The sequence below is a fragment of the Cornus florida genome, unplaced genomic scaffold (assembly GCF_030987335.1).
Source record: "Cornus florida cultivar Cherokee Brave unplaced genomic scaffold, ASM3098733v1 CherokeeBrave_3.0.0_Hap2_Chr11, whole genome shotgun sequence".
Taxonomy (NCBI): Eukaryota; Viridiplantae; Streptophyta; class Magnoliopsida; order Cornales; family Cornaceae; genus Cornus; species Cornus florida.
Genome location: NW_026775581.1, coordinates 137,530,398 through 137,555,473, shown reverse-complemented (window position 1 = coordinate 137,555,473; position 25,076 = coordinate 137,530,398). Strand labels below are relative to the sequence as shown.

Below are 25,076 nucleotides of genomic sequence, written 5' to 3'. Positions count from 1 at the left end.
CATATTTAAAATTAAAATGAGTTTGTTAATCACATAATATAATAAATCTCAATCGAACAAGAGATCATTATCATTATTGGTGAACGATTCTTTTAATTAATGCGGGTCCCTCAACTCTGTAGCATAATAAATCAACCAATCAAAATGTCAATAACTTATCCTGTTGGAGGAGTTCATTATTACTATTGTTGAGATTCATTTACTATTAGGCGAGCACTTCCATTAAAATAGTATGTGGGTCCCTTAACCACTGCATGAAAAATCAGATAACCAATATGCCAATAACTTATTCGGTTGGCGAAGTTCATTATTGCTATTGGCGGGCAAATCCCATCATCTCCATATCTCTTAAGACAATACCTTGTCTATCTATATGAAATGATTTCCGATTATGTTTAGCCTTTCTAAAATCACCTAGTGTAGACCACTCCGTAAGGGAGCTAACACTATTGATTTTAGATTGAGTGTGTAACGTTATTAATACTCTAATGAAAAATAAAACATTAAATATCTTGTCATTATAATCTAAACTCTTTAAATCATGCGTAGGGCCTTATTTTTAAAGATCTAATTACAATGAACATTTAATATTTTTTTTATTTTTATGAGACCACCATTCTTGTAATATTAAGACTCTTCAAATCATGCATGGGGCCTTATTTTTTAAGATCTAATTACAATGGTTTTAATAACGAAGGCCATTGGGCAATGTATAAAAATCCTCGCTCCCACTCAATTTTTAATCATTCATAATTAGGGTTTTCATTTTATTCGTTTACATGATATAATGCATGCAAAACGTCTTGATTTTAATCCAATTAAATTTAGAAAATATTTGGACTTTAAACGATTCACTAATATTTAATTTGAGGCACACTTCAAAAATAATTTACAAAAATTTTTTTTCGTTTCCCAATAAATGCTCTCAAATTAATTAGTAATCAAATCCAATTAATTTTCATAATTTAATTAATATAAATCAAGTCATTTAATTAAATATCATGGATCCAATGCATGAATAATAATAATACAGAATTAGTTATTACATGCATCAGTTAAATAAATAAATAATAGACAGAAGCAATTTAAATAGCCAATGGATTCAGCTTTTAACACTTAATTGCTCTAAGTATTACGCGATGGTCTTCCATCAGCATGAAAACACCCGCAGGAGGTTGATACGCGTTAGGAGAAGCAAAACGAGGCTTGAAACGCACCTGGAAAGATGATTCAGCGTGTGGGGAGGTTCCTTTGTCCAGCGCGTGAGGAACACGCGCCGGATGGTTGACTTTGTCTGGCGCGTGTATCTCACGCGCCAGAATGCTGACCTTATCAGCGCGTGTACTTCACGCGCTTTTCCATTGGCTGTCTTCTTCAGTGCACTATGGGCGCTGCTATACTAGATTATAATCCCCTCAGACCACTGTTGGGAAACGTGCAATATTTAAAAACTTTTTAAGGGATTTTAATTCATAGATCTTGATTCATCACATAGAGACAAGTTTTACGCAAAAATAAAACATGATGTATCATTCAATTAAAAGATTGAATACTTACATCAAGGTTTGAGTAAACCTTAGATCTCTCCTCTAAAGTGAATGTTCTCACTTATTGTAGATACCTTTTGCTAGACACCTTTTTCATGGATCTCCATCTTCTTGGTAATGGTCTTGCCTTTAGGAATCACTCATAAGCCTCCATGAATGACCTTGGAAAATGAGACTTGTGGGAGCCTCCATTAAATGAGAAAATTTATTCATTTTTTCAAAAATCACCCCTAAAATATACATAGATCATGTATATTTATAGGCAACATAAAGATAAAGAGAAGGAAACAACAAATCATTCTCAATCTTTAATTCATATGTCTCAAATCTAATATGATTCCAATATCAAGTTGGGCTATGAGTGAGAATCCATTGGGCCTATTATTTTATTGGCTACAATGAATTAATAATTAGCCCGGTTCATGGACCCAATTCAATTAATTCATAAATTAATTTTTACTCCACTAAAAGAAATTAATTTTACCAATTAAATAATAAATAACCTCTAAGTCAATATTGCACTTTGACCCCTCTATACTTAATTAGTTATCGGATAAATAAAGCCATCAATCCGACTACTTAATTAATATATTTATTTTGGTACCATGGATTATTTCTGGCTCGATCACAATAAAACATTTGTTTGACAAAAATAATAATTTAAATAAATAGATATATAATAAATCATTTTGTTTAAAAACACATGAAGGCCTTCGAATTTAATTTTGTAATCAACCATAATCAATACAAAATAAATACAAGTAGCAATGATGCAAATATTGAAAATATAACCCTCTAACTATTAATTATATAACTACCAAAAATGTCAGTCTAAGGATCCTGAAGAATCCGCCGAACAAATCAAAGTAATTATTAATTAATAAAAGAGTTTATACTTTTCTCATGCTTAAAAGTCAAATGCCATGACAGTGATATGGAGTAATTGCATACGACAGCTCTCGCAATATATCTCAACCTAACGCGGATCCAGTTCAAATCTTAATTAATTATGAGTCCATCCATAATTACTGACTATGAACCATTTATGATTACTATTTATATATCATGCATTAATTGCCATCACATACATATATATAAATATCTCTTGTAATCAAATGGACATTATCAATTCTATAATGAATCGAAACATAATACATTGAATTCACCAATTGTATAAAACATAAATATTTCAGAAACTTCAGGAACATATGTCACTTTAATCCAAACAGGAATTTGCTATGCCAGGGCATATAAATCCCAACAGCTCCCACTTGCCCTCATAGCCAATTCAAATTGCACCTAACTCCAATGTTATCCAGATGATGATCAAAATTATTGATCAATGACACCTTTGATAATGGATCAACAAAGTTGTGTTCCAATGCAATACATTTTCTTGCCGGATAATATCATGTAGAACATAATACTTCCTTTCAGTGTATCTTGTTCCTATATAGAACCTTGGGTCATTGGTTTGGACTACTTCTGCACTATTGCCACAACATAGCTCAATAGGCAGGCTAGTATACTCCATAACCTCAAATCAGTGAGATCAAACCAATAAGCTTCCTTTGCCGCCTTTAAGGCTGCAATATATTCCACCTGCAGGTTTGAGTCAGCAGTTAAAATCTGCTTAACAATCTACCAACTGATATCCCTTCCATTAAGTGAACATACACTAAGTCATGAACCTCATAGTATCTAATTCTGATTGAAAATCAGAACTAGCATACATGACTAGGACCATATCATCACATCTATAAATGAGTATGATATCCTTGGTCCTCCTTAGGTACTTAATGATATTTTTCACAATAGACCAGTTGTCAAGTCCAGTATTGGACTGATCTCTACTGACTATCCCTACTATATAGCGGATGTCCTGTTTGGTATAGACCATGGCATATATGAGACTTTCATATGCCGAAGCATATTGTTCCAGTCTTATTTGCTCAATCTCCTTTGATAGTTTTGAAAAACTACTTACTAAATAGAGCCATCCATATCAATAAAAGCAATAACTCATTCTTTGAGTTATGCATACCAAACCTGGTCAAAACTTTATCAATGTAGGATTATTAAGATAAGCCTATTTTCCTTTTAACTTGATCTTGCTCAAGCTTGATCCTAGGAATATAGCTTACATCTTGAAAATCCTTCATTTAAAAGTAATTGAACAACTACCTCTTTATCGATGACAAAACTTCCACATCATGCTAAATGAGTAGGATGTCATCAATATATATAGAATCAGAAAAATAATGACATTCCCTTGTATACTCATGATTTATTCACTAAGAAATCTTCTGGTATCTTTTTGTAGATTAACTTGCCTTGCATAGGAATCACCCTACTAGAAAGTTCTACAAGATCCCAGAATTTATTAGAATATATAGATTCTAACTCTGATTTCATAGTAACTCGCCAAAACGATCCGTATCCATATCGGTTCACGCTTCCGTGTAGCTTACTAGGTCCAACTCATGTTTAACAGGGATGTTCATAACGGTCTCACCTAAAAACATGATTAGTTCGGATTGGATGATAATCCTCCCACTACATCAATGTGTCGATGCAGGAATCTGTGTATTAGATGATGCTTAACGCATCAATAGGGAATTCATATATTATTCTCAATCTCTATTATAATAAGTGTGTTCGTATGTGGTACATCTGGTACTCATATCAAATTCTCTAACATTATGCTACTAGGTATGCGATTCATAATATGATTCTCATATAGATAAACAGTAAATGAAAATAATCAACTTTTATCTTTGAGATCATAAAATAATCCATTATAGTGCTTTTTAGAGTAGCTATCAAACTATCATGCGTATGATCTGTTTCCAAATTACTTGTCCATATCAAGCGCACATGTGCAAGACTACCCCATATGTGCATGTGATTCAAACTAAGATTTAGTAAAAAACACAGCTCAACGGTATCCTTGAGACGGACTAAGATGGAATGCAGTTCATAATGCGCATCGATGTCATTAACGCTAAACTCTTAAATGAAAGAGATAATATAGCATAACTAATCATAGATTTAACCATGTTAAGCGAAATTCTGTTATTCCTATTTGACACCTAAATCCATTTAGCGTCAATTGCGGAAAACCTGGTATACCACACCCTCATTGACCATATAGTCTTTGCACTATCCCAAGAAATACTCATCTCCACGATCAGATCGGATTGTTTTGATAAGCTTACCTAATCTGTGCTCCACATCAATCTTGACACTTTTAGAATGTACCAAAAGTTTAAGACTCGTGTCGCATCAGATAAATTTATCCAAAACGTGAGTAATCTTGCTTGGATGTTCATAACACCACACGTGTCTGTGTGTACTGACTCCAATTGTCCTTTATGTCTATTTCATTTGGTTGATTAAGCCTTTAGAGTTATCTATCATTCAAAACAGGATTCACAAGTTTGGTTTAGGCTCCTCTGCCTCACTAGGTAATAAACCTTCTTTGACCAATCTTTGAATCTCATTTTGATTGATAACAACTCAAAAATAGACATTAAAAATACAATGAGTCAGGAATAACAAATTTTCTTTTAACATTCAATCAAGAAGATGCAACATTAGTTTCTACATCCTGCAAATATTATGAGTTTGTGATTATAGTATATTAACCATCTTTCAATGCACCAGAAGCAATCGCATATCTATTCAATTTTATAAAACTAGTTTTACAAAATAACAACACAGTTTTTATAAACCACAAGTGAAACAAAAATTAGATTGCGTCTAACTTCTGTGCATAAAGATAGTTCTCTAATATTAATATCCTCATACTCTCTAATTTCAGATGTAATACTCCCACTGACTTAACTACAACCTTAGCATCAGGTCAAAAGATAAATATATATCCATATCATCAAGGTTTTTAGATTCCTGAAATCCTTACAATGAATTGCAAATATATTTAGTGGCTCCAGAATCTATCCATCAGGAATTAATAGATGCAACCACATAAAATGACTCAATGATTAAATATGTATTTTCCTATGCCACGTCATTGCTTAGACAGTTCGTCATTTAGTATTTTAGTTAGCGGCAAAAGAAACAGTTTCCTTCTCCCTCAACATACACTGCCTTATTCCCTTTAACCTTTTGGATAACTATGTTTTGTGCTAGCCTAGTCCTATTATCATCCTTCTTCTTTGCTTTGCCCTTCCACTTGGGCCTAGAAGAAGATGGTATGGACTATGTTAGATTGATAAGAATGCCTATACTTTTGATTATCCCTTCATTTGTTACCAATTCTATAAGAATATCAGCGAGTGTGAACTCAAACTAATTCCTTATTTAGTTCACTCTAAAAGAGTCGAACGAGTTTGGTAACAAGGCAATAATCATGTCAACTTGAAACTTACCACCCAAGTCAGCCCTATTGATCTCCAGCTAATTTTTAAATAATAAACAATCATTTTCCAAAATTCGATCTCATACTGGAGTTCTTTAGGCTATCTTGATGGTGTTCAAGTCTGACATAGTACGTAGGCATACGCCCTATCTAATCTCACTAAAATATCTCATTAAGTATCTTAAAGTAAATGAATTAGGTATAGGAGTATTATATACATTTTGTACCCTTACGTTGTGAATAAAATATCTAAGTTCCTTTTCCAATCATTATAAAAGAGGTCCACATACATTGAATATGTAAGCAAGCAGATAACATGTATTAGACATAATTAATTTGAATATAAATGCATTCATACAATATGCAAAGTGAATTATTAATACTGTCATGCATATTTAAAATTAAAATGAGTTTGTTAACCACATAATATAATAAATTTCAATCGAACAAGAGATCATTATCATTATTGGTGAACAATCCCTTCTAATTAATGCGGGTCCCTCAACTCTGTAGCATAATAAATCAACCAATCAATATGTCAATAACTTATCCTGTTGGAGGAGTTCATTATTACTATTGTTGAGATTCATTTACTATTAGGCGAGTACTTCCATTAAAATAGTATGTGGGTCCCTTAACCACTGCATGAAAAATCGGATAACCAATACGCCAATAACTTATTGGGTTGGTGAAGTTCATTATTACTATTGGCGGGCAAATCCCATCATCTCCATATCTCTTAAGACAATGCCTTATCTATCTATATGAAATGATTTCCGATTATATTTAGCCTTTCTAAAATCACCTAGTGTAGACCACTCCGTTGGGGAGCTAACACTATTGATTTTAGACTGAGTGTATAACGTTATTAATACTCTGATGAAAAATAAAACATTAAATATCTTGTCATTATAATCTAGACTCTTTAAATCATGCGTATGGCCTTATTTTTAAATATCTAATTATAATGAACATTTGATGTTTTTATTTTCATGAGACAACCATTATTGTAATATTAAGACTCTTCAAATCATGCGTGGGGCCTTATTTTTGAAGATTTAATTACAATGGTGTTAATAACGAAGGCCATGGGACAATGTATACAAATCCCCGCTCCCACTCAATTTTTAATCATTCATAATTAGGGTTTTTATTTTTTTTAAATACATGATATGATGCATGCTAAACGTCTTGATTTTAATCCAATTAAATTTAGAAAATATTTGGACTTTAAATGATTCACTAATATTTAATTTGAAGCACACTTTAAAAATAATTTACAAAAATAATTTTTCGTTTCCCAATAAGTGCCCTCAAATTAATTAGTAATCAGATTCACTTAATTTTCATAATTTAATTAATATAAATCAAGTCATTTAATTAAATATCATGGATCCAATGCATAAATAATAATTAATCAATAATTATATATTACATGCATTACATGCATCAATAAATGATTGATAAAGCAAATAAAAACGACCAATGGAATCAGCTTTTAATATTTAATTGCTCTAAGTATTGCGCGAGGGTCCACCACTGACTTATAAACACCTGTAAGGAACTGGTACGAGCTTGGAGAAGCAAAACAGTCCTTGGAACGCACCCGAAGGTCCCCACACGCGCCAGCATGGGGCATCTATCATCCACGCGCGTGGATGCGCGTGGAGGCGCGTCCCAAGCGCCGGATTGCAGAAGATAAAGATCAAATAAAAGTGATGAATCAAATTATATTTATTAAAAATATATAAGTAATAAAAGATGATCGGGCACGTTTTTATCTTACCGCCAGTTACAGATTCTGGTCTATTGAAATAAGAAAGAAAAAAGAGATCCGTGAATGAAAAAAAGAAAGGAGAGAAAAAATATGCTTACATGATTTTGATTTTTTATTATTTTATTTTTTATTTTTTACAGGTGGAGATGCTCTGAGTTTTTATTTGTCCCGCTGAATGGCAGTACTCCTACTAAAATTTTTCATCAATCCGACGCCCTGTGTTTTTAACAAGTTTCTCGGCATCACTTGAAATGTTTCCAGCGCACGTGTTTTTATTTTTATTTTTATTTTTAACTTGTACCCGACTAGTTTTACCCGAAAAAAGCCGACTCACGTGTTCTGCGCACAAGTTTTTCTACCTTCCTCTGCGCACATCCCTTCTCTCTCACTCTGCAAAATCCTTCCCTCTTTCTTCACTTTCTTTGTTGTCGGACCAATTTCACCATCATATCTTCCTTCTCCACCTTCTTCCTCTTCTCCATCTTGTCGGACCAATTTCATCCGGCATTGGCCTCGCCTTCGTCGTCTCCAACTCCACCGCACCCGCCGCAAAAGCTTTTAAAAAAGAGTTTACTGGAAAGTCGGTGTACGGATTCTATATTCGCATCTCATTTTGATAATTTCTTTAAAGCAAAAGAATCCAACGTCTCAATTTGATCTAGAAAGCCTTGGTTTAGGGTTCAATCTCCTTCTCGGTGGCTTGATCTGTGCTCGTGTTTTCAGGTACGATTCAAGCCCTAAAGCTCAAATAGCAAGTTATTCATTCAAATTTTACTTCTACATATATCACATAATATATACAAGTATAAATACATACACGTTGTGTGCATGTATAAATTCTAACACGTTGTGTGCGCAACACCATGGCTTCCGTGACCCAAGACGATGGTTTGAAGAGACTAGAGTACCTCTCACTGGTGTCAAAGGTTTGCACCGAATTAGAATCTCACCTAGGGCTAGGGTTTGGGGACAAGGTAGTGGCCGAATTCATCACCGACATGGGTCGAACCGAGACTGTCGATGAATTTGACGCGAAAATGAAAAAACATGATGTTGAATTGCCTGATTACTTAGTTCGAACGCTGTTAACGATAATTCACGCAATTTTGCCTCCCAACCCGAAGTCAAAGTCTGGTAAGGAGTCGAAGAAGGATGGTTCTGAGGGTAAGAAATCCGACTTTCCCATTTCGGATGGTAGAGAGAGAGTGAAGGAGCTGGAAAGAGAGATTGAGTTGGAAACAAAGGATCGAAGGCGAAGAGAAGATGAAGAAGAGAGTAAAAAACGAGCCAGCCTTCTTGCAGGGGCTGAGGAGGAGCTTGAGATTGAGTTAAATGAAGACGAGCCGGCCTTCTTGCATGGGCAAAGTCACTCTATAGACATGTCACCTGTTAAGATCTTCAAGAATCCAGAAGGGTCCTTGAGCCGTGCAGCAGCCCTGCAGTCTGCTCTCGTAAAGGAACGGAGAGAAGTACGCGAACAGCAGCAGAGAACAATGCTTGATTCTATTCCTAAAGATCTCAATTGATCATGGGAAGACCCAATGCCTGAGGCAGGTGAGAGGCATCTTGCACAGGAGCTCAAGGGTGTAGGCTTATCTGCCTATGACATGCCTGAATGGAAAAAAGAATGCTTTTGGAAATGCCCTAACATACGGGCAGAGATCAAAGCTTTCCATCCATGAACAGAGGCAAAGCTTACCAATTTATAAACTAAAGAAAGATTTGATTCAGGCTGTGCACGATAATAAGGTTCTGGTAGTAATTGGTGAGACAGGATCTGGGAAGACAACTCAGGTGATACAGTATCTAGCTGAAGCAGGGTACACTACTAGGGGCAAAATTGGATGCACTCAGGCCCGTAGGGTGGCTGCAATGTCTGTGACCAAGAGGGTTGCTGAGGAGTTCGGCTGTCGTTTATGGGACGAAGTTGGGTATGCCATTCGTTTTGAGGATTGTACTAGTCCGGAGACTGTTATCAAGTATATGACTGATGGTATGCTTTTTAGGGAGATTTTGATTGATGAGAATTTATCTCAATACTCTGTGATACTGCTCGATGAAGCTCATGAGAGGACCATCCACAGATGTTCTTTTCGGATTACTAAAGCCGCTCTTGGAACGGAGACCTGACCTTCGTTTGATTGTCACATCTGCCACTTTGGATGCAGATAAATTCTCGGGATATTTCTTCAACTGCAATATCTTCACTATTCCTGGAAGAACTTTTCCTGTAGAAATACTCTACGCCAAACAGCCCGAAAGTGACTACCTAGATGCTGTTCTGATCACTGTTTTACAGATCCACCTGACAGAACCTGAGGGTGATATCCTTCTTTTCTTGACTGGTCAGGAAGAGATTGACCACGCCTGCCGGTCTCTTTATAAGAGGATGAAAGGGATAGGTAAAAATGTTCCTGAACTAATTATTTTACCAGTCTACAGTGCTCTTCCTAGTGAAATGCAATCCAGAATTTTTGATCCTGCCCCTCCTGGAAAGAGGAAAGTGGTTGTTGCAACCAATATTACCGAAGCTTCTTTGACCATCGATGGGATTTTTTATGTCATTGATCCTGGGTTTGCAAAGCAAAATGTGTATAATCCCAAACAAGGGCTTGATTCACTGGTCATAACTCCCATTTCACAAGCATCTGCCAAGCAACGAGCTGGGCGTGCCGGGTGTACAGGGCCAGGAAAATGTTATCGTCTTTACACAGAGAGTGCCTTTCACAATGAGATGTCCCCTACCCCAATTCCTGAAATCGAAAGGATAAATTTAGGACTTATGACACTTAATATGAAGGCTATGGGAATAAATGATCTTCTGTCTTTTGATTTTATGGATCCCCCTTCTCCTCAAGCTCTTGTATCTGCCATGGAACAGCTATACAGTCTGGGAGCTCTAGATGAGGAGGGACTTTTGACTAAATTAGGTAGGAAAATGGCAGAATTTCCGCTGAATCCACCATTATCAAAGATGCTTCTTGCTAGTGTAGACCTTGGATGCAGTGATGAGATCTTGACTATAATTGCAATGATTCGAATTGCAAATATCTTCTACAGGCCAAGGGAAAAACAAGCTCAAGCAGATCAAAAGAGGGCGAAGTTTTTTCAGCCCAAAGGAGACCATTTGACTTTGCTTGCTGTTTATGAGGCTTGGAAAGCAAATAACTTTTCTGGGCCTTGGTGTTTTGAAAACTTCGTTCAGTCTCGTTCTTTGAGGAGGGCACAGGATGTCCGAAAACAGCTTCTTATCATCATGGACAAGTATGTTCTTCTGGGTTATTATTATTTTTGGTTTCTTTATTGTTTCTTTGTTGTTGTCTTTTAGCCACTTCTGTTGGTTTTACATTTGTTGTATAATATCATAGATGCATTAGATCTGTGTTATGGCTGTATAACTTTTTTTTTTTTGTGTCAACCCTTTCACGTGGCTGTATGTCTTTTCCAATTTGCTTTTGAAAATCAAAATGAACCTAAAAAATAAAAATAAATACCAACCAAATGTCTATTTCACTCTAAATATACTTCCCGAGTTATGTCCATGATCATTTACTATGTCATTTCATTTTGAGTACGAATTGGTTTGACCAAGCTGTGTTTTCAAGGCCTATTGCTAACCTTGCTCACTGCCTCACCATCAATTTCACAAGGTTTACTTTTATGACCATCTTTTCCTTGGCATATATAGTAGTGAATTTCCTTGAGGACCTGCTTTTCTAGCAGTCTAGTCTTGTATTGCTTTCCTTATGAATGTCTGTCTTTTTAATTAGACAAACCTTTGTTAGATGCCAAATTGCCTGCTAATGTTCTTTAAGTTTGATGTTTCTTCAAATGTAGCTACATTAGTCACCTTAAATTTTTTCACAGATGTGGTATGTGACTATCCTTTTCAGTTCTTATAGATGTGAAATTGTGTAGGACATATCCGGTCTTTGGATAATTTGTTAGATTACCTGGAAAAAGATAAAATATTTCTAGATTTGTTAGATTACCTGACAATGATTGCTGCTTAAAATTTAAATGCCTTGTATATTTTATTCTTAAGTTACTAAGAGCAACTCATTTTGTAATGGTGCAGGTACAAATTGGATCTTGCTAGGGCTGGGAAGAATTTCGCAAAAATAAGGAAGGCTATAACAGCAGGATTCTTTTTCCATGCGGCAAGAAAGGATACACAGGAGGGTTACCGAACCCTAATTGAGAACCAACCAGTTTATATTCACCCAAGCAGTGCTTTTTTTCAGAGACAACCAGATTGGGTGATCTACCATGAGTTGGTAATGACTACAAAGGCGTACATGCGTGAGGTCACAGTTATTGACCCTAAGTGGCTTGTGGAACTGGCACCAAGATTTTTCAAAGCGGCAGATCCTACAAAAATGAGCAAGAGCAAGCGTCAAGAACGTATTGAACCACTTTATGACAGATATCGTGAACCAAACTCTTGGCGTTTGAGTAAAAGACGTGCTTGATTTGTGCTTCTTCTGCGGTGTTAAAATCTAATTGGATACTACAAAGCTAATGTTCTTTAAGTTTGATGTTTCTTCAAATGTAGTTTACCCTATTTTTTTTAGCGAGACGATTAACTGGTATTGTGAAAAAATAAAAAATAAAATAAAATAGATTAAATGGCATTTGATCTTTGAGTTCACTTCACTGTAGTGTAAAAACCAGACGCTAGAGCTAAAGAACACAGGGTCTGAATCATCTGACCCTTCTTCTCTCCTCGCTTCAAGTCCATTTGCTCTTTCATTTAATGCTTAGCCAATAACATTTTAAATAAAATAATGGGAATTATTTTGTATAATCATCATTCACTGTTCTCAAAGTCATTTATTACCAAAAGACCCACTTCAGCAGATTTTTCTCTTCACCAGGTCTGCTCCTTCATTCCTTCACGCACTCAGATCATCACAACTACCCTGAAGATGGCCCAGCAAAGTTCTACACAAAACCCAAGTAAGAAATTTCCTTTATATATCTCTGTTTGTGTGTTGATTTCCTTTTCTTTAACAATTTAATTTGTTTTAATTTCTGTATATGGATGATTAATGTGTGATTGTTATGTTTATAACTGCTGTAGTTCATACAAGAAACCAGATAACATCCAGAAGTGGATAATCGCAAATACATGACTTTTAATGTTCTAAATGCTTTAACAATAGATTTTATGAGTTGAACATAACCCGGGTATGCTAATTACACTTCAATGCTTGTAATATGATAAATAATTATAGTGGTAAAACTGTAAAAGCCTGGAGTGTTAAACATGAATTATACATGATGCCTAAGGTTGTGTTGGATCCATTTTACTCTCCCAGCATGCTGCATTGTCGGGATGACACTGGGTAGTAGTTACCTTTGTTTGATCTGTTGAAAATAAATGGCATTGGGTGGACAGGATCATGGTGTTGAACTTGTTGCTAGATGGCGAAGAACATTTTATCTGTCTTAAATTCGATTTATAGATTTTTTACTTTTTGCTTTTTTAGTAAGGGTGGGTTGAAAAGTTAAAGAAGGAAGAATGTATCTGAACCAATGCATCGGCAGACAAAATTACCCCTCTTTTGGAAATCCCCTTGTAACCTACTAGGCAGCCAGAAAGCTTAGGGACCCCCCTCAAACAAAATCAATTTTGCATCTTCGAGTCAGTTTACATAGTTGTTTTTATTTTAAACAGGCTTCTTCCATATGACTTGTTATTTAAAGGTGTTAGAAAAATGTTTTTTGTGGAACAATCCTTTGATAATTCAGTATTGCCTCACCTAAAAAGTAAATCTTGTAAAAAACTTTCAGATGTATGAATTATAAGGGTTGTCTTCTTTTTCTTCTTCCAGGGTCTTCCACAAGTGTCTGTTATGTGATTTTGATGTGCTTCTCTGCCCGATTCCAATTAAACTTTGATTGATTTGTGTGGTGGGTTATCTTTATGTACAGGCTTCTTCCATATGACTTGTTATTTAAAGGTGTTAGAAAAATGTTTTTTGTGGAACAATCCTTTGATAATTCAGTATTGCCTCACCTAAAAAGTAAATCTCGTAAAAAACTTTCAGATGTATGAATTATAAGGTTTGTCTTCTTTTTCTTCTTCCAGGGTCTTCCACAAGTTTCTGTTATGTGATTTTGATGTGCTTCTCTGCCCGATTCCAATTAAACTTTGATTGATTTGTGTGGCGGGTTATCTTTATGTACATTTTAAACTTTATGTCCGTGATATCAACACATCAAATATCTAATGACTAGAGAGCATCAAACTCCTTTTCTATTAGAAAAATTCCCTTGAAATAACCTAACAGAAATAACTACTAATAGTATCAACATAAAATATGAAATGTAAGATATTTTAGTTTATACTGTTGAAACTCCGAATATGATATTTTTAAGAGGAACTTGGATGAAGAAATTTTAGTTATGAGAACTGGTATGCAGTACATCGAGTCAGTTGCACACAGTTATTACTAATTTTGAATTCTGACACATTAGAGATGACTTAGGCTTACCTCTTAAAACTGGTTAAGATATTTTCTAGTGCTAATAAGTTGCAACGTTTCAGTAATGCAGCAACAGAAAATCGTAATTTCAAACAACAACAGTGAGAAACTTGTTGGTGCATTGCATGAAACTGGATCTACAGAGATCGTAATCTTGTGCCATGGTTTTCGATCCTCAAAGGTTGGTAATCTGTGATACTTGAAGCTCTATTTTTCTTCTACAAAGTGTGTATGGTGCATGGGTGGTGGAACTTATTAACTTAAAGCTTTATCCTTATGTTTCAATTGATTATGATCCATGTACTCCATTATTAACTGTTAACTTTTCCAACTAGCATATCAATCCTAGTTACACTGTCAAATGCAAAAATTATTTCTACCTTGCTAATTTAGCAAGGGTGAAATCCTATTTTAGAGAGCAAAATTTCAGTCAGGTGTTGTAGATTGCATACTAGATCAGTAGGTATTTTTAAAATTTTCAACTTGTGTTATTATGTGGATACACTGCTCACATTCGGTGTATGTGTGTAATCCTTGCTGTGGATCTTGTAGAATTTTTCAGGGTGTAAAAATTTTTATTAGCTGTTTTCCAGTGTCACCCTGAAGGGGTCATACTAACTCTGCTGCGTGCTTGAAGTGTAGCAATCATTTTTGTAACGGAAAAAGGGTAGTGTGAAAATGAAAGGGGTAAACTATTTAGCTTTATTAACTTAGCATCCTTATTGGATTTTGGATATAACTTGTGCAGAAAATGACAACCAATTGTGATTGTGCATTAACATCATTCCCAGCATTTGCTATGGATCAAATCTAAGATGAGAACAATCACTTGTGAGGCAATTTTTTTCATTAGACTTATACTAAAGGTTTAAGCCCTTAGTTCTGTTTATTGTGCTTGGATGAATGGACCTTATTATTATTATTTTTGAGACTAAATTTATAATTTCTTTTACATGACTTATCAACATGGATTCTTATTTTTTTTATTGGTCATCAATGAACTTCTCTTCCCATATTTAGGAAGAGCTATGGTGTCTGCTAAAATATCTGTAATTTTTTCCTTTCTCCTTTTTTTAATTTTTTTCTCCAAATTTTTTCATATAATGAGTGACATGGGTCTATATTGGCCCCTAATCTTTTAAATTGGTTTTCGATGTATTTTTTTGGCGTATTAAGGAAGAAATCCCATGCTTTATGTTGTTTGTGGATGGCATAGTTTTGATTCATGAAAATTGAAGCAAAATTTAAAGGTTACCTTGGTTAATGCTTGGTAGCTTAAGCAGGTGGATCAGTGGCTATTTGAGCATCTTGTTAGGGCCAATAGGCATCTAATTGTTGAACATTGGAATGCATCTAGTTGCTAGGTGCTTGTCTGCTCTTGGATTGTGTTAAAATTTCTTGTTTTGGACTGATGGAAGTTTTGTTGAAGTTATTGCTCTTGCTCTCTACTATTTTAGTGATATTATCGAACCAAACCATTTACTATTTGTAAATAGGTATTGGTTCATGGGTCAAACCACTGGATTCTCCAATCCAACTGGATGCTCCTGCCATGAACTACCACAAATTACTATAACTTTACTAATAAAAGAAACATACTGAACATTACTACATATTCAGTGTGCTTTTTTTTTTTTTTCAAAAGATTTTCCAAATATGCAACCTTGGTGCATGGAACTGGGGGTGGCAAACCCTGGTTAGTAATTGTGTACAGAATCACTGGAATTACTTTAAATTCAACCAAGTATGTTCAGGAATAATAATGACTTTAAACAAGGTGTAGGACAATAATGCTGAGCTCATTGAGTTTTTTGTGTAACCAAATTTGAGTAATACTTTTTTTGAGAATTTTAAGTTGTACATCCATCAATAGTTCACATAAAGTTTGAGGACTTATGTTTTGTTCGATTATAGAAATGATCTCACCACTCGTGTTTCTATTCCAGGAGGACAACACTATGGTGAACCTTGCTATTGCTTTAGAAAATGAAGGAATCAGTGCCTTCCGTTTTGACTTTGCTGGAAATGGGTAAGCTTCTAGAATTGTAGGGGTGTAGAAACCTTGACCTTCATAATTACCACTCACTTGGTGGTGGTTCATCCTACTCTTAGCTTGGACCTTGGCCTTCTTTTTGGCTGACTTTTAGATTCACTTCGTCTCATCTTTTTAATATATTTTTAATTAGAATTAATTATGCTGATCAATCAAGTAAAAAAGAAAGGACCACCTGCCTCGTGAAAAAGCACGGTATCGTTTTAGTAATGGGTGGATCCAAATCACCTATGTACATTTTATTCCTTGCTATTCAATAATTACGTTGAACTTTAATTTTATTTTCCTAAAAAATGGATTCACTCCAAGATAAATTTGTTCTATCTTCTTTAGATAAAAAGATATTGCTTTACTTCAATGAACATGATGTAATTTTTGTCAATATTTTTTTTGAAGCTTTATTGATTGTTGGCAGTGAGGTCAAAAAATGCATGCACATTTGTATAATTATCTACTTTCATTTAGAAGTGATTGAATAATTGCTACTTGTGTCCATTATGTTAGCAAGACACACCCCGATAACTTCATGCATCCACTGAAAACTTTTGTCACATGGATGTAGTGAGCTAGCAATATGCAGTGTTCCAGTGGATGCATGAATTGTATGCGGCAAAGGGTGATCAAATCTGTGTGATGCTTATCAGAGCTGTGAGTCAATAGAGAGTCGAGATGTAATGCAACCTTAAAAAGAATTGAAATGTCTTGTTCTTTTTAATGCATGGAAGAGAAGTAACAAAGGTAAACAAAATTGAAATGACTTGTTCTTTTCACAGCAGGGTTGTGAATCAGTAGAGCCGAGATGTAATGTAATCTTAAAAAGAGGAAATGAAAAAAGAATCGAAATGTATTGTTCTTTTCAATGCATGGAAGAGAAGTAACAAAGGTACTCACGCGCACACAAATGAAAAAAAAAAAAAAAAAAAAGGAAAATAAAAAGAAAATTAGAGAGGACCTTACTATTACATGGAGTTATGTCACATGTATTGCATTTATCTCTTCCGGTTTCTTGGAGATGCAGCCACTTCATTTTTAATGGAGTATTTGAGAGCTGACTTAATTTTCTGCTGCGCAACTATGAATTTTTAATAGGAGAGTATTAACCCTGGAATCCTCTTGTTGCTATTTTGTGATTACATTAGTTTGGGCTGTTGTTCCTATCATCTTCCTATTCTGCAGTCTTCTTGGGAAGGGTCTTCTCTAGTGGCACACCTTAGTCTTCAGTTAATTTTTATAAAATTATTTTTCTTATAGAAAATAACAAAAAAAATCTAGTCTAGCTATATTTCAAGAATATCCATCTTAGATAGATGTGTGTTTTTTGTAAATAAGCCAAAACCTTATAGAGTGACATTGTCGTGTAAATAATTAACTAAGATGTCAAGCAACCTAAAATTGCATCCACCAAACACGTTATAACACGGTTAGATTGGGTGCATTAGTAAAAGAAAATCCATTTCACCTTTTCTGATGCGACACTATTTGAACCATTTCATCATGTTGGAGTTTTTAAGGCGACTTTATGATGCTTATATATACTTATTTAAGTTTTCCATCTGCATTAGTGGAGTCATGTTGTTGTGCACAAATTCACATTTGACATAAATTTATATTGATTAATATTGCTGTTTAGGGAAAGTGAAGGTTCATTCCAGTTTGGTAACTACTGGAGAGAGGCTGAAGACTTGCATGCTGTAATTCAGCACTTCAGTAGGGCAAAGCGGCTAATAAGTGCAATTCTTGGACATAGTAAAGGTGTGCCTGTTTTTATATTAGATACCCAATTTGCAAAATTTTCCCACTGAAATAGCTGGAGAAAAATGTGGTTTGTGCTTAAAAATTTAAAACATGTGATTTCCAAGTTAGAACAATTTATTCAGTCTGTTAGAGGATCAAGAATAAGCAAATGCAAAGAAGATAGAAGTAAATAACTGGTTAAGTTACTTGGCAGTCCCACTTAAACTGATGAATTCTAATTTATTAGAAGTCCTTTTTTTTTTTCTTTCCCAATTTAGGTAGTATGTTGTTGGTTTTGTTTATTTAACTTTAGACATTGGTGTTTTTGTAATATAAAACTTTCCAAGACGTGTAATATAGTGGTGGGCGGTGGGCCATGTGTCTAATTTTGGGTCTTTTGTGTGTTCTTGTAAATATATATATATATATATATATATATATATATATATATATATATATATTATGTGGCCTCAAGTGGTCATAAGATCAACTGTACTAGTTGAAATTTTCAAGTTCTCTGTACTTTTAAAATTTGGAGTACTAGTCTTGTTAAAATTCAATACTTGGGAGCCTACTTATCTCTAACCATTTAGAACAAAATTTTGAGAAAGTGTGCTCTTTGGGAGTTGTCTGATATAAACCCTAGGTGTATGATGCTTATGGGATTCTAGGAGTAAATGAGTAATTCCTATCATTTCCTCTAGCTCTTTGCAGTTCGCCAAGCAGATTCCTGTGATTCAGTCGCGATTGTTGTTTTATTTTTTCCAACCCAAAAGCTTATTTCTTAATCCAAGCCTGCCTTTATTCTGTAAGCATTTTATAAAAAAAAAATTGCTCTCCAGTCCTAAATCTTCTCTAGAGATCCAGAATCGTATCACCTTTAAAACCTAGGCAAGACCATCGTTTTGCTATACACACAACCTACAGCCAGTCTTCCACTGTTTTAGATATATAGCCCACACCCTTTCTATTGTAGATAGCATTATTGAGTTTTTGAAGTATTATTGTCCTACAACAACAATATAAAGCTGTATACAGCCTTCAATAACATTCCGCTCCATTTGACACATTCTGGGTCAACACTCTGTTGTATATAGGGCACACCTTCTTCCTTTATCTTCATTTAAATAAAATCCATGTCTTAGTTTTGTGGTAGAACTCACATAGATTCCAACTATCGCACCCCAAACAAGAGTCGGATTTCAGGCCTCAATCCAACCAAATCTGCTCACAATTCCTAAAATGAAACACAATTTTTTTGAATTGTAAATACTCCAAACATGATTGTCTTATTTTTGAGGACTAGGATGACAACTACATATTTAAGATGAACTGGATCTTGATTATGTAACCATCAAAGGATGGGGGGATGCTTTCTTTTCATATGAAACCAGTGTGATAAGAAGTAAAAACTCAATACATAGTGTGGTGTAGTTTTTAATTTTAACTCGGTAAATTTTCCATTTTGTTTCACAATGGTCATCTGTGAAGTCCATTTCAGTAACCATTTACTTGTCCACATCATATTTTCCATGCAGGAGGCGGTATTGTGCTCCTATATGCATCTAAATATCATGATGTCCGCACGGTGGTCAATGTTTCTGGCCGTTATAATCTGAAGGGAGGCCTAGAAGATCGCTTGGGAAAAAACTTCATTGAGAGAATCAAGAAGGATGGTTTTATTGATGTTAAAAAGAGATCAGGTAACTTATAGATTCTTTCGTGGATATATATATTTTTCCTTTTGATTTTTAGTTTCCCCCACAAGGTTTCCCCCTTACTTTTTTCTGGCTCTGTTTATTAGTTCGTGTCCAATATATGCAAGAATATTTTAATAGATTTTGTATGCCTCTAAATTCAAAATTAAAGAAGTCCAGTTTGTTTTGCTCTCCTTAGCATTGTATGGATTTGATATGCTTTATTACCACGTTTTTACATGTTTACTCATAAGTTCTTTCGATGAAGGCTGTAGGAGCATGTGACTTTCCTGTAAATGGTTAGTAGTGTTGTGGTGTGTCTTGACTAACAACCTTTTTTTTTTTTAATTTTATTTTTCCGTAAAATGAAATTGTATTAATGACAGAATGAAAACTGTATACCCCCCCTAGTACAAAGGCAAAAGGGAAAGTATACCTGCACTGGACAAAGCAAAAGGAATAAAAAGTAAAAAATGATTATGAGTTGTGTTGGTATTTTACGGTTGTATCATTAACTCAGGGGCTGGCAGTAAAAACTCAATAAAAAAAAATATTACAAAATCAATAAAATGCTCCTGACAAGATAGGAAAGTTCTCACATAATTGCAGGTTGTCTTCTGATTTTCCCAGAATGGTTCATTATGCACTTATTGTGTATAATAATAAATATATAAATGACTCATGACAGAAACGCTCCTTTTGTAGGAGAAGTTAATTTTCGTGTGACTGAGGAAAGTTTGATGGATCGCTTAAACACAAATATGCATGAAGCTTGCCTCAAGATTGACGAGGAGTGCAGGTCAGAACAAAGTCAATTCCATCTTATAGATTATAATTAAGGTTATTCAAATTTTTTAATTATGTTGGTTGCGTACTATCATATGATCCCATGATATTTAAAAAATATTATATGTACGAAAAAATCCCATGATTTAAAAAAAATATTATATGTAGGAAAACATGCACAAAAAGAAAACCAACGGGCGAGTGACCTAGCGGTATTAGGCCCCTACTTTCCAAAGGGGTGTGAGTACCAACTAGGGAAAAAAAAAAAAAACCTTTTTCCTTAGGGCCTGTTTGGTGGCTGCTTCTGCCACTTGTTTTTTGCTTTGGGCCAGTTACTGTAGCAAAATTCCGGCCCAAAGCATGTTTGGTGAAATCTGTTACGCTTCCAAACAGTGCTGAAACACTTCCATTATTGGGCCTATTTTTAGAAGCATCAAAATGCTTCTTGTTGTTTCCACTACTGTAGCGGTAAAATGCTTCTGCACTGTAGCCCATTAGTGGCTCAAATACTTGAGAAGCAATATTTCCAAAATATCGCCACAAATTTGAGAAGCAACCGAGAGCAACCCTAGGGCGATTCGGAGGCGATTTCACTGTGCACCTAGCTTCAACCATCCCGTCGCTACAAACGACGTTCTTGCAGGCTCCGATCGGTAAACATAGCTCCATTCTGTTCTTGTACGTCTTCTTCTTTGTGTTGATGGTAATTTTTTCCTATTTCGTTTTCGTTTTTTTGCTTGGATCTTAAACCCTAGTGGTGAGGGTTTCAGTTTTGTTACTTGGATGAGTTTTTTTTCATATTGTGTAACATTTTGGGTTGACTTTGTGCTTGGATATGAAAACCGTACTTCGGAAATTCAAGTTTTGTCACTTCGATTCAAATTTTACTATCTTGTGTCTTATTTTTGGTTGACTTCGTGCTTGGATCTGAAAACCGTACTTCGGAAATTCAAGTTTTGTCACTTCGATTCAGATTTTACTGTCTTGTGTCTTATTTTTGGTTGAATTTGTGCTTGGATCTGAAAACCGTACTTCGGAAATTCAAGTTTTGTCACTTCGATTCAGATTTTATTATCTTCTGTCTTTTGTTTTTTTTGAATTTGTGCTTCGATTTGAAAATCCTACTTCGGTATTTAAGTTTTCTTTACTCATTTCATATTTTATTATGTTGTGTATAATTTTGGGTTTATTTTTGTCTTGGATTTGAAACCCTTCTTCTGAAAAAAAATTTCTGGTACTTTGATTCAATTTTGTTTTATGTTGTGTATAACTTTGGGTCTATTTTGTGTCTTCGACTTCTGAAAATAAATTTCAACTGTTTTTAACATTATTGTCACTTCAATTAAATTTTTCCGTCTTCCATTTTTCTGAATATACAGATTGGTTACTGTCTTCTATTTTTCTGAATATACAGATTGGTTACTTCGATTCATTTTTTATATGTTGTGTCTAATGATCTTGTTGTGTATTTTTTTCTGTCTTCCATTTTTCTGAATATACAGATCGGTTTTTTCGATTCATTTTTTATATGTTGTATCTAATGATCTTGTTGTGTATTTTTTTTTTGTCTTCCATTTTTCTGAAAATACAGATTGGTTACTTTGATTCAATTTTTATTTTTTATATGTTGTGTCTAATGATCTTGCTGTGTATTTTTTTCTGTCTTCCATTTTTCTGAATATATAGATTGGTCACTTCGATTCATTTTTTATAAGTTTTGTCTAATGATCTTGCTGTGTATTTTTTTTCCGTCTTTCATTTTTCTGAATATACAGATTGTTCCATTTTTCTGTCTTCCATTTTGTTGTGTATTTGTCCTGTTTATCATGCTACCTATATGCAAAGTGACTTCTAACTTGTAACTTTTTTTGATTTAAAAATATTTTTTGATTGGTTCTCAGTAAGAGTTATAATATATCTTCTTATAATTTTTATTTGTACTGAACTTGAGTTCTTGTGTGCCATGCTACCTATATAATTGGTTCTCAGTAATATTTGTGATTATACTTCTATAACCATTATGTTTGTTAGATGGATCTTAATCCCAATAATCTATATTAATATGCCAATGAAATGAGCTTGGGTGATGAGGTGCAAATATTCTAAACTTTGAAATAGGAATATAATTTGATAGTACAAACTCTTCTAAATTTAAAGTTTGAACTTTAAATTGGATTTATATATACACACACTTCAGTTTTACAATTTTTGTTGGTTGTTGAATAACATTTTTACAAATTTTTGATATTATTTATATAATTTAATATTATTATAAATAATTTAAAATATTAAAATACATGAATACAAACCGTCATTGCCAAAAATATATTTTCACAATATTGACGTTACCAAACATGTTTTTTATGGCTTTCAGTATTTTCATAATACTGACATTACCAAACATGTTTTCATTTTTTTACTTCCGAAGCATGGATGTTGCCAAACATATTTTCATGTTTTTGCTTCCGAATCATGGATGTTACCAAACATGCTTTTATGTTTTTGCTTTTTAAAATCTTACAACAAATAGACGTTACCAAACATGTTTCAAAACAGTATTCAACACACTCTTAAGAGCAAAAACATTGATTTTGTTTCGGGTCAAAGTAAAAGCACAAAGCAACTGTGGTTGTCAAACGAGCCCTTAATTATTTGTGTTTGTTGCTAGCAGTTTTCTTGGCAGACAGATCAAATGGAGTTTGATATTGCCATCCTAATCTATTTAATCCCCAAAGCCATAATTTATGATCCATTTGGCGGAGAGAATCTCTTCCAGTATATATATATATATATATTTGTATGTATGTATAATTTGCCTGTCGCATTATACAACTTAAGCTCAGAACATCCTAAAACTAAGTGGTGAATAACCAAAAATATATCCAAACTCATGGTTACATGTATAAAAGCTCAAATTTCATTCCTAAAACCTCTAAAATTTTAAAAATGAATGTTACAGCAAGGTTAATAAAAACTCCTTATATTACTGAAAATAATTTAAAATTGACAAACTCCCATGCAACATTGTTTATGGATCTCACGTCAAATAGCACTAATCACAACTTCTAGGTCTTAATGTCTTTTCTCACATCCTTCGACATTCAGCCCTGTTCTTGTCACTTGTGTTCTGTTGGTAATGCATCAATCTCGGTAAAGTGATCTCTGTTGCATGGCTAAACCGTTTCAGCTTCTCTCATCTTGACATTTTGGTATAATTCTTCTCGCAGTATACAATCTTTGTGCATTTTTTTTCATTGTTGGTTTTTTATTACTGCCATAATAACAATGCCGTGTTTATTTTTTTGCATCCAAGAAGACAAATTTTTGCTGTTATAGAGATTGAAATTGCATTAGCTATCTTCACTGGCCAAACCATGACCTATTTTCATGTACTGTGAAAAACACACTGGAAGGAAGCCATGGCGCTGAATGAACTCTTAGACAAACTCAGTCCAGCAACCTGGTGTTTCCTCATAAGCTCAGTGAAGTTGGCTATTGCAATTAATAACTCACACAACTGGATTTTGAACTATACCTTTTGATATATGTTTCTACATGGGATATACACGTATGGATTTGAAAACTAACTAGATATACAGTATGGATTTGAAAACTTACTCCCCCGTCTCAGTTGATTGTTTAGTTGTTATAGTTCACATGGCCTTTTTTTTAATTATTTATTTTATGGTTTGTGTTGAATGCTGTACATACAGGGTCTTGACGGTCCATGGATCTGCTGATGAAATTATCCCGGTTGAAGATGCCTTGGAGTTCGCAAAAATCATACCCAACCACAAATTGCACATCGTAGAAGGAGCAGATCATTGTTATACTTCACACCAAACTGATTTAGCTTCTATTGTTTTACCGTTCATCAAGGATTGTCTACGGCAAGGCAAGGATATTTCTCAAGTTCTCGTGTCCACTGATAAACAGATTTACATATTTAGTAGGATTTCGAGAGATTTTAGATCTTTTTAGAAGTTCAACTTCTTTACCTTTCTAATGATACTAACTCAATTATATGCAGGTTCTTAGTAGGCCCCTGATTTTGTGAGAGATGTATGAGCAAACTGCATCTGGAGCTTATCAAGCAGGAAACTTCTTCCTCATCCCCTTTGTTGGCTCCTGATAAACAGAATTAGGGTTTAAGCATCAATTTCTACTTGATACGCAGCTGATTCGACCAATACTGTGTTCTCATTATGATGTATTAACTTGTCGGCAAGGCCGCGTCTCTGAAATACCATGAATTTTGTGGGAGTAGTTGGTTCAATAAACCTTTGTTGGCTCCTGATAAACAGAATTAGGGTTTAAGCATTAATTTTTACTTGATTTGGACCAATACTTTGTTCTCATTATGTTTATTAACATGTCAGCAGGGCCACATCTATGACATATCATGAATTTTGTGGGAGTAATTGGTTGTGTTTATTCAACCCAACCCATGTTTCCTTGCAACATTTGTTGTGGTTAAGCTTGAATTTCAGAATTGTTATAAACTTGGTATTTACATTTTTTTTCCCCCAATAGAATCTTCAATCAATAAAACCAGGGGTTAACCTCCAGAATGGCAGGTCATTGATTCTCTAATATGCCCTATAAAAGTG

General features: G+C 34.4%; 1 protein-coding gene and 1 pseudogene across 2 annotated transcripts; both read left to right on the top strand.

Annotated features, from left to right (window-relative positions):
- Window positions 1-8,015: 8,015 nt before the first annotated feature.
- Window positions 8,016-25,001, top strand: LOC132282972 (uncharacterized). 2 transcript variants are annotated; one of them, XM_059784824.1, is made up of 9 exons: window positions 8,016-8,428; window positions 12,583-12,664; window positions 14,259-14,377; window positions 16,143-16,225; window positions 17,880-18,001; window positions 19,522-19,686; window positions 20,386-20,479; window positions 24,180-24,361; window positions 24,497-25,001. In XM_059784824.1, the coding sequence occupies exons 2-9, from the start codon at window positions 12,634-12,636 to the stop codon at window positions 24,502-24,504; spliced, it is 804 nt and encodes a 267-aa protein (XP_059640807.1). In that variant the 5' UTR covers window positions 8,016-8,428; window positions 12,583-12,633; the 3' UTR covers window positions 24,505-25,001. The 2 variants fall into 2 exon arrangements, with proteins under 2 accessions (XP_059640807.1, XP_059640806.1); XM_059784823.1 differs by lacking the exon at window positions 8,016-8,428 and having other exon boundaries at window positions 12,210-12,664.
- Window positions 8,427-12,339, top strand: LOC132282971 (probable pre-mRNA-splicing factor ATP-dependent RNA helicase DEAH5; annotated as a pseudogene).
- Window positions 25,002-25,076: the final 75 nt, after the last annotated feature.